The sequence below is a fragment of the Gavialis gangeticus genome, unplaced genomic scaffold (assembly GCF_001723915.1).
Source record: "Gavialis gangeticus isolate Ggan-Ray unplaced genomic scaffold, GavGan_comp1, whole genome shotgun sequence".
NCBI lineage: Eukaryota > Metazoa > Chordata > Crocodylia > Gavialidae > Gavialis > Gavialis gangeticus.
Window position 1 is genome coordinate 64,446,250 of NW_017729029.1, and position 10,612 is coordinate 64,456,861.

Genomic DNA, 10,612 nt, shown 5'->3' on the forward strand with positions numbered 1-10,612 from the left:
GTAAGTTACAGTAATGTCCAAGTTGTGATCCAGCTTTGATCAGCTTTATCCCAAGACAGCCATTAGCTCAATACAAACAGGCTACTGCTGGTGCCCTCACCATGTAAGCTGCAAGGCAAGGTAACAGCGCCTACTGCAGGCAGTTGCCTTCTGAAAATTGGTTCTTTGTTCACGAGGGACACCAGCACAACTTACACCATTGTAAAGAGCATCCACATCTGCAGATAATGATCACTCCTAGAAATCCATACATCACTAACACAATACTGATATAACTGACTTTCAAAACATGAAGCACTCCTAAATATTATGTAACTTTTAACCTAAAACATTATTCCAAGAAAGAGCAATGAAACAAAAATGATTCAAACTTACTTCTGTGAAAGGGGCATCCTTTATAATGAAGAGGTTTTCCAGTAGTAAGTCCTAGTCCTTTTTCCCCTGTGCACAGTGCACGGAAGTTTTCAGCAGTTTTAGGTACAATATCAGCAAATAATTCAAAGACAATTCGACCAGCTGGAAAGAAAGAGATGATTTGGAATCCAATCTCCAAAACAAGTGCAGGCCTCAATCAGTCAGGATAAACATTATTCTGTACCAGCTATTTTAAACTGAATAATTAGCATTATTTAAGCCAATATTAAATTAACCTACTTTAAAAATATATATATACAATTCTTGTATATTCCTGTAACTGCTACTGGTTAAACTACAAAAATCTGTTAGCACAGATGCAATCTGTAAAGAAGATAAGCACCATAACAATTTTAGACAATGATACATGCTGCCCAAAATAATTTTGATAATCTATGTGTATATGGTATGGGCTATTTTCTGGCTTATAGATAGATTGACAGGCCTTCAACAGACTAACATAGATGCCACATCTGTCTAAAATGTATTTATGTAAAAGACTGAGTTAGTAAATGGGGTATTGTTTTAATGGAATTTGATTAAAAAAATTAAGTTTAATTGAAATGTTTAGCAAAAAATTATATCAAAGTTTACAAAACTGAGATATTTCAGACAACAGATGGGAAGGTTGGTTTTCAGCCATTTAGATTAAATATAGATTGGAATTTCCCATAGAAAATCTCTGTTCTTGTGTAGATCCTAATCCTCCTAACACTCACATATATTAGTATCTAATCTACATGCAGCTACATTATAATCCACTTACATACATACTAGAAAAGCGCATAATTTGTTAACTGGATAACAATGCCAATCCTGGGTTTCTTGCATATTGCTTAACATGGTATCAAACCCTCATTATGTTCATGCTCATTAAATGAATATTCAGAAGATAGCATTTTCAGTCCCACTATCAACTTTGTAAATTTAGGTATCAACATATACATTTGATGTAGTTTCAAAAGAGGATGGGGCAGTAGCTGTTACTTTCTAATTGGGCAGATTGGGAATGATACAACCAAAGCAAAACTGGTCCAACTTTAATGCTGGATGAGGCAGTGTTAAAAGATGGAGTTTTGCTCTGTTTGTATCATTCCCAACTTGTCCACACACAATTAGAACATAGCAGCTGCAGCCCTTTTGAAATGGCTCCAAACATACTTGTGTTCGTACCCTTAATTGTACTTTGGTTAACTACATACTAATTGTAACTATTTGCCTACTTCTGAGCTAATTGTACTTCCTTTATTTGCCACTGAAACAACCAAGGGAAAGCTGCTGTCAAAGGATTGCCCTCAGAAGCCTTGAAAATGACAGGAGCTAGGCAGTTGCATGGCTGCTCTTTCCCTTCATTTTCCAGGCTTCTAACACTGGTGCTAACAGCAACTATTAGAAGCCTGGAAAATGAATTCTAGTCCGTTCCATAGCTGCTAATGACATGATCTTGACAACGTTGTGTATTTAACAAGCATTCAATCTGGGTAAGTACATATGTATTGTGAGTGAGTGCATAGCCTGTTTTCAGTATCAAAGATACGCATTTAAATGGAGTACACTGTGTTCATGTAGCTAAAGATACAGAGTAAACAATTTCCCTTCACACACATCTACTCCTATGATACATATATGTTTTTACTTAGCAAATGAGTTAATCTATAGCTGGTCAATGAATCCTTAAAACACTAACTTTTTCATAAGCTGGCTTCTTTTTCTTATCAGCCTGACAGTCATGTTTTTCAGCTCTCAAGTAACTGCCTAAGAGTGTGTCATTCTAAAAACATGTAACAGTAGTAAATCTAATAGTGGAGCAAAAGCAAAGCACAGTGCTTATAAATAAATGACTACCATTTGGTAAGACAGCATTTAATAAACTTTTCTTTAAGCTTCCTGTTTTGAATAATGTGATTAATAGTTAAATAGGCAATTACAACACAAGTGAAATGGCTCAACTAATTTTTAAAGGTATGCATTTTTTTCTGGAATAACTGTGGCTTATTCCTTGACACCAGGAACTGCTTTAACATGTGGCTAGGTCACAACTTAGGACACGATTGGTTAATTGCACCTTAAGTGTAATGTGCACCAGGAGCCTAACACCCAGGTTGGAGAGAGCTTTGGGGGATCCTCTTGCAGTGGTAACTAACTAGGGACCTGAGACTTCCTACTGGTTCTGTAACTTATCTCTTTTCTACACCCTCCCCAAACAGGCCCCACTAGGAAACAAGTCCCCCTCTGTACCTGCAGGCAATACACTACTACCCTGTAGCCCCAGCTACACCTTCTGTATATTATACCATCAATTGGTGAATGGTGCAGTATATTCAGACCAACCACGCAGGTAAAGTAATTATCACCGGGTTAAAAATAAAGGAGTCTCCAGCTCGAGAGAGAACCAGCCAGCTGGAACATCAGTGCTTGAAAACAGGTAACAACTCTACAGCTGGTTTCCACCCAGCTTTCATGGGAAGATGCAGGAAGGCAGCGTAAGGCAGGACACGGTGCCGGGCAGGTTTTATAGCCCTTTCTCCACGGGGCGGGAGGGTCAGTGATGGGGATGCAGCGGGGCAGGGGGTGGTGCTGGGTAACACCCCACACAAGGTGCACCCAACCCAGCCTTGCCGCTGGTGTTTGAGCCAAGTTGAGGTGGTGTGGGGGGCAGCCTGTAGGGCGCTCCTTCGGCCTCCTAAAGTACCGAAGACACCCAACCCCAGCTCCTCTGTCCTAAGCACGGCCACACACTGGGGTGCCCAGTGCCCTCTCCTGGGGATCGGAACCGGTGCCCCACTGCTGGGGGAAGGGCTCCCAGGCACAGCTCGCCTGGCCCCGCGCTGGAAGCGGGAAGCGACCCCCTGCGCGCGGGCTCCACGCGGGGCGAGACAGGCAGGCCTGGAACGTTCCACTCCCATCCAGAACGTTCCGCTCCGCCCCGCCCCCCCCGGAAGCGTTTGCTCCTCAGTGAACGTTCCACTGCCCTCCTGAGATTCACGACCCTCCTCCCCGGAACGTTCCATTCCCCACTAGGGGTTCACAACTCCCCCAGCCCCGGGAATGTTCCATTTCCCACGAGGGGTGCCTGACGCCGCCCGGAATGTTCCAGGCCCCACTAGGGGCTCGCGACCCCTGTGCCCAAGAACGTGCCATCCCCGCCGGGGCTCGCGGCCCCCCCCCCGTGGGCCGGGAACGTTCCGTTCCGTGCCGTGCCGAGGCGGGTGACCCCAGTGTCCTGTCCCGTTCCATCCCGTCCCCGCCCGCACCTCGCTCGCCCCCGACGTCGACATCGAAGAAGACCCGCGGGTTGGTGGGGTTGGCAGACTTAGGGTCCGGACACGGGTGAGACATACCGCAGGCAGAGGCCGGGCGCTGCGGCTCCTCCCCCGCTTGAGCCGCGTGCGCGGACTTCCGCAGCGGGAAGGACTGGGCCCGCCCCCGATATCCCAGCTACTGCAGCTGGAGAGGCGCGTGGTGCGCGCCTCGTGGCTGCCGCTCCCAGATCCGCACAAGTTTGCGGGGCGCAGCGCCTGGCTTCTCCGTGAGGGGGATTCCTAGACAACCCCCCTGTGCCTTGCCTCGCACCAGCGGCCGTGGAGGTTTTGTGACTGCTGCACCACGCACTCAGTTCGTTCCTGTGCCAGGGTGACGTGGTTCTTTGGGTAAATCCGATATCTTTTATTAGACCTCCAAAAGATACCCGATTTACCCGAAGAACCATATCCACCTACGGCCTTCTTAGACCAGCCCAGCTACAACTTATACCCCTGTGCCAGGGGGAGGCATTTTGCCCCTTGGTGGAACTCTTTGAAGAAAGCATTGCACCCTGATACTCTTAATTTCATCGGCCAGCAGGGTCCACGAGCACAGATTTTTATTTTTAATGTCCTGTATTCCAAGCCAAAACAGCCAAATCAATTCCAAATCCATGAGTCAGTCCAGAGCCATAAATGGCCCTACTACTGGCAAACATTTTCCACCCCCAGCAGGGGCTTCAGTTGTTTCCAAATTCTTTGGTGGGCATCCTACATGCAGGCCCAAGCCTGGAGGCTTGAGGTTCAGATGCCCTTGAGTTTTGCCTGCCTTAGCTGTGTGGCTGCAGGAGCAAGCCAGAGAGGAGTCTCCCATTTCCATAAAGTGGGCATAAAACCAAGATCTTCCCACTCCAGAAGCTAAGTGGGAGATTAACTATACATTACCTTCACAGTTCCTACCCACATGCCAGGAAAGCAATTGTTCTTGGATGCGACTAGGAAAACCGCCTCAGTTGTCATGGTGTTTCCCCTGCCAGGTAAGCACAGGAGCTACATTTGATCTGAGCCAAAAGGCTCAGAAATGTGTTGTATGTAAAAGGCAGAAGTTTCCACCAGGCAGAGTTCCAGCTTGCAAGGGGCTGCTTGGGGCCCCTCCTGCCCCACACACTGGGGGGTTGGGGCCTGGGGGTAGGGAGAGTGAGGGCCACTGGGTCAGGACTGGCCATTGATGTTTACAAATAGGTCCTGGTACAAAAAAGGTTGGGAACCATTGTTGTAGTGTAATCCACTGCCTGAGGCAGGATCATCCCTATTTCAACAAAACATAATTTAAATCAGTGCTTCCCAAACTTCCTCAGCATGACCCCTTTTATGGCCCCATTTCTTCAGCATGACCCCATTTTCTCAGTATGGCCCCTCACTCCCAACCCCCAACTTCTGTGACCCTATCTGCAGTTTGGGAATTGCTGATATAAATTCTACGTAAGACTGCCTTCAACCCTGACACAACATAAACCTGCCCTAACCTGCTACAGGTAAAGCAGGGGAACCACGGCAGCCAATGTCCTGCTTCTATAAGTACAGACGGTCAAAAAGCCGGAGGCTAATTGATTCAATCTTCATAGGTTAGTCTAAACTGCATAGATTGAACCCATAAGCAAGTGAACAGACATTCCCTTTTGATTCCAGAAATGCAGCCGCATAGCTTCTGACCTGGGCCACTGCAGGCATCACAAACCTCCCCTCTCTAGAGCAGACACCTTGGACCAAGACTAGCCCACCCACACTGGGGGGGGGTTGGGGTTTGCGGGGAGGTGCAAAACATCCTGGAATGCTGAGGGACTGAGTTAACTTGACTCTGGAGGGGATCTAGCGCAGAAGTTTGATAAACCAATTTGACCTAAATCAGTCATGTCTGATACTACATCCATGCAGGTTCATCTTAAAGCAGCTTCAGCCATTTTGGAAGCTTTTTATGTGCACTGAACTTCTGTTGTGTTACAGATTCGAACCAGCTTCCAATCACTTATAATGTTGTAAATATATGACCCAGAATCTCTTGATACAGGGCCACACCCCGCACTATGGAAGAAGGCAAAACAAACCACAATCTGACCATGGGATAGAATTCCTTCCTGACCCCAAATATGGTGATTGGTCTGACTTTGGCTTAAAAACACATTTACACATGTAGCAGAAAAGATGAGATGTGAAAGGGGTGCGGGGGAGGCAACGAGCAAAGCCCAGAAGCATGGAAAATACATAGGGATAGCTACTCCTAGATCATCCCTGACAGTGGCTGTCCAACCTCTTCTTGAACACCTCCAGTGATGTGACCTCCTTGAACACCTCCAGTTCACAACTTCCCTAGACAGTCTCCTGTTCTTACAGTGAAGAAATTGTTCCAAATAGTCAATCCAGACTCACTTAGCTGCAACTTCAGGCCATGTCTGAAGTCTGTGTCTGCCTCTCTGCAGCAAGAGAGAAAAGGTGCTTTCCCTTTTCTTCATGGTAGCCCTTCAAGTATTTGAAGTCCGCTGTCATGTCCGTGCTCCTCTCCAATAAACAGAGCTATAGTTGAAGCTCTGGGAGAAGATTCTTTCTCCAGATTGGGTAACTTCTTGGAATTTGAATGTAAAGATCCTATGTTTCCAGTAAACAATATTCAGGAGACTTTTCAAATGTGTGGAATCATGCTAGTGGTCCCCTGGTTGCAGGGCAGCATGAAAAGTGTCTGGCTATCCCATGCATTTGGGCTTTGCTGGTTGCCACATGCGGGCAGAAAGGATTTTTTTGTCCTGTTGCTACAGGCATCTGGGTTTTCCACCTTCCTTAGAAGCATTGGGTTTGGCCACAAAAAAGGCTGGGAATGTTGACTAGGATGTAGTGATTTTCCTGCTAGGACTTAAAAAGACTAGAGCAGAGGTGTTAAACTCCTGCAATGAATGGCACAGGACAAGGCTTATAGACCACATTGGGCACATGGAACTCCTCCCACCTTACATGCTGGATCCAGCACCCACTCTGGCCAGTCCAGGACACGAGCTGCACACAGAACCCACTCCAGCCAGTCCAGGGTGGGTGACATCAGCGCAGATCCTAAATCAGCTGAAGCAGGCACTGCATGTGGCACAGTCCAAGACCAAGCAGAGCAGGCACTGAATCTTGCATGTGGAAAGACCCAAGGACTTCTCCTTCTGCATTCTGTATCCAGCACTGGTATACAGCACCCACTCTGGGATTTGGGCTGCATGTAACACCCATCCTGGAAAGGCTGGAGCAGGGACTATGTGTGGTTCATATCATGAATGCCACGTGCCCCCATCTGCCAGAACTCATACCACCTGAATGGAGTGTGGCATGGGCATAAATGGCCTTTGCCAAAGCCCTGGGCATCTAACTGGCACAGTGTAGGCAGCATTCCCTCTCCCCCAGAGTTCTAGGTGCCCCATTGTGGCATAGCACAATGGGAGACCCCCAGTGCTGAATGCTGCCAGAGACACGGCTGCAGGCCACATCCAAAGTCTCCATGGGCTGTCGGTTGCTGATCCCTGACTTATACCCTAGTAAGTTCATATTACTGTACTGCTGTGAAGTCCCACTGTATTAGGTGCTGTAAAGTCATATAGAAGAAGACAGTTCCTATCCTGAAGAGCTTAAAATCTAAATAAATGAGATAGAAAAAATGGTGCCAGAAAGGGAGTCTTATTGTCCCAGTGTTTAAAAATAATGAATTGAGTAACAGATAAGAAACAACCAACCTCCTACAAGAAGACTACGTTTGGGATGTAAACTCACTTGTTCCAAGGCTCCAGATTGCATAATTCCTACTTAAAACATCTGGTTATAGTCATTAACACAGCAGAACAGGGCTGAATAATATCATGATCAAATGAATATATACAATTTTACATGGAATTTAGATGTAATTTTTTTCAAAAATACAAATATTATAAGGTCAAATAAACTCTGCATTTCCAAGTTAGAAAGTTATTGGCCTCTCTCAGCCTTATTTTAACTTAAGATGTATCTACATTTCTTATCTTTATTAATTAGCTACATTAATTAATAAAGATTTATAAACCATTTTCAAAGTTGAAGTCATTGCTCCATGCTCAATTTCAAATGCTTAACTTTCTGCTTATCTAGCTGTAGGTGCCCTATTCACCTCTTACTAAGTTTATCAGAATCTTTCCATCAGACAATCAGTTTTCAATGTTGAGAAAGACCTGCCGTGCCACTATCCACAATGCCACATTCCTTCCTATCTTATGCAGGTGTAGCTCTCCCATCTCACCAACCATGTAAGTCCAGACATATTAAAGTCTACAGAAGCTCTGTTCTACCCTCAAAATCAGTCAGAATGGGATCTCTCATGCAGATTTTATACATCAGACCAATTAAAAATCAGCTCCTTGGGTTTTTTGCTCAGCTACCATCCCTGACATACTAAACTGTGCTTGGGATGAGTGTGTGTATATGTCCAGAAAATCACAATCAATAAAATCACAGTAATTCTATATATATAAAGGGCATAGTCCATCTGTCTGTCCATAATGCTTTTGGAGCACTCTGATTGCTTGTCTCGGCAGCCAATCACCATGCTTACTGAAACAACCAATCAGAGTGCTCCGCACAGAGCACTCCACAGAGCCCCGCCATGACAATGGGGACAGAGGAAATGGAGTGGAGGGTGCTGGCCTCACCCCTGACCCTGCACCTTGAAGGCGGCAGGGGCACAAGGTGCTGGTGGAGGGGGACGGAGGGGATAGCAGTGCAAGCTTCTCCACACCCCCACATACCCCACCAACTCCTGCTCCTGGGAGGCAGCAGTGGCGCAGGGTGGTGGGTGGCAACGCTTCCTCCCTGCCTACCACCTCTCCCCATCATTCTTGACAGGCAATTCACTAGTGCTAACTATAGAGTCACATGTTTGAAAGCCAAGTGAGACCATTATGATTTTTTAATCCAGCCTGATATAATATGACATAGTTCATCAGAGTGGGGGTGGCCTTGATGGAACTAATGAGTCTGAGGCTAGGATGGGAAGCATGAAACAAGGCAGTAAAAGAAGAAAAAAGATACACAGGACCCTCTGCATCGTTTCTGCCCATATTTTCCCCCTTGGACAAACTCCTCTCCTTTTTCCCAGCTCCTTCAAAACCCCAACACATTAAGAGGGAGATCAAGAGTGTGGTGGGCATCCATGCATGTTCTTTCAATACAACACATCCAACAGCTAAAAATTCTCTCACCAGATGTCTCCAAAAGCCAGCACTGCCGTCTCGTAAAGCAGGCAAGTTTCTGCTCCAGCAAACTGGAAATATTATTGTACTGAATCTTCCAATGTGACAGCAAAAACAAGCTCTTTCTGGGGAACATAAGAGATGGTCATAATTACTTAAAAGGGATTTAAGCTGGGCATTTGGATTGCTTATTATTAAATAGGATTTTGTTGTTGTTTTTGTTTCTTTTTCTTTTATTTGAATTAATTAGAAAGGAAAAGCATTTTAATATCAGCCAACACATCCAAAAAAAGGATCAAATGCGATACTTCCTGTCTCTCAGCTTTCCAACAATAAACCTGACTCGGAAACATGATACTAACTGTGACTGAATTTTTCATGCCAGATCAACAATCTTATATAAGAACGGAATTTCCTAGAGTGCACAGTTAAGAATTTGAAGTAAATGTAAAAATTTAGCTACACTTCACAGTCATTTGCATTAAATAAAAAATAATGTTAACAATTTGTACAGAATGTATAAAATCACGCCTACCTAAAACTCAACATACAGATGCTAGTAATACACAGTGATTTTAATTAATGAAAGAACACAACAAGAGATCTACCAAATTCAAAGCGGAAGTGAGGTGAGCAGTATCTCCTTTAATCTTGCAGGTTCTCCCGTGTTTTCCTCCAGTGTCGACTGATGGAGGGGCTGTGCTTGCAGCTCACTTCTCATTGGCAAGGAGGTGAAAACTGCAGTATTAAATATAGTGCCATTTTTGCCTCCTCCCACTGATTGGCTGAGGAGCCCCAGCGGCCCCGATACTTGTTGCTGATTGGCGGGGAGGCAAAAGCCACATCATGTTTAAAACCATGGTTTTCCCTTCCCTGCCAATCAGGAGGGAGCAGTGGAGCCCCTCTGCCAATCAATGGTGGGGGAGAGGCATGTGGAGGAACATGAAAGTTTAAAGGAGATGCTGTACACCCCACTTCTGCCGTGAATTTGGTAGGTCCCTAACAATGACCTAGATACTAATTACATTTCATTATAATCATGGCTTGTAAAACAGCCAGAGAAGGCTGGAATACAATGTACAAAGCATCTGAATTCAGGAACAGCCCTCTCATTTTATCTCTTTCCCACAGTTCTTTGATCATGATATAATTGCTACAGACTGGGATTTTGGTTTTTGAGTTATAAGTTGATTCTTGTTTTCTTTCTTTCCTGTGGACCCGTATTTGACACTGGGCATTAAAATTTAAGCTTTAACATTTTGACTCTACAGCCCAGCAAAGCAGATAAGTACACGCTTAACGTTTTGATTATGAGTCCAGGAATAACAGGACTCATATTGATTTTTTATTATTCTTTTAGGAATAACACAATTAATCATGTGTTTTTGTGGGTTCTTTTAATCATTTTAGCATCTTGCAGGTGCTGAAAAAATAAGTAAGGTATTTACTAGTCAGAGGGGACCAGCAGGCATTGGGAGAGTCCCTGTTCCCCTGAGCACTACCAGGAGTGACTAGGAATAACAGTCACAAGCTGGCAGAGGGTAGATTTAGGCTAGATATCAGGAGGCGCTACTTCACAGTCAGGCCAGCTAGGATCTGGAACCAGCTTCCAAGAGAAGTGGTGCTGGTTCCCACCCTGGGGGTCTTTAAGAGGAAGCTAGATGAACATCTAGCTGGGGTCATTTGACCCCCAGTACTCTTTCCTGCCAT

General features: G+C 45.2%; 1 protein-coding gene across 2 annotated transcripts in view; it reads right to left on the bottom strand.

Moving 5' to 3' along the window:
- PPID (peptidylprolyl isomerase D) overlaps positions 1–3,808 on the bottom strand; it is a 31,576-nt gene extending 27,768 nt beyond the window's left edge. The window contains exons 1-2 of one of the 2 annotated variants that reach the window (XM_019521710.1): positions 3,669–3,806; positions 376–516 (exon numbers count right to left, since the gene is read on the bottom strand). In XM_019521710.1, the coding sequence (XP_019377255.1) occupies positions 376–516; positions 3,669–3,753 (226 nt within the window). In that variant the 5' untranslated portion in view covers positions 3,754–3,806. Of the gene's footprint in view, positions 1–375; positions 517–3,668 lie in introns of both variants that reach the window. The other variant, XM_019521711.1, reaches the window with a different exon arrangement.
- Positions 3,809–10,612: the final 6,804 nt, after the last annotated feature.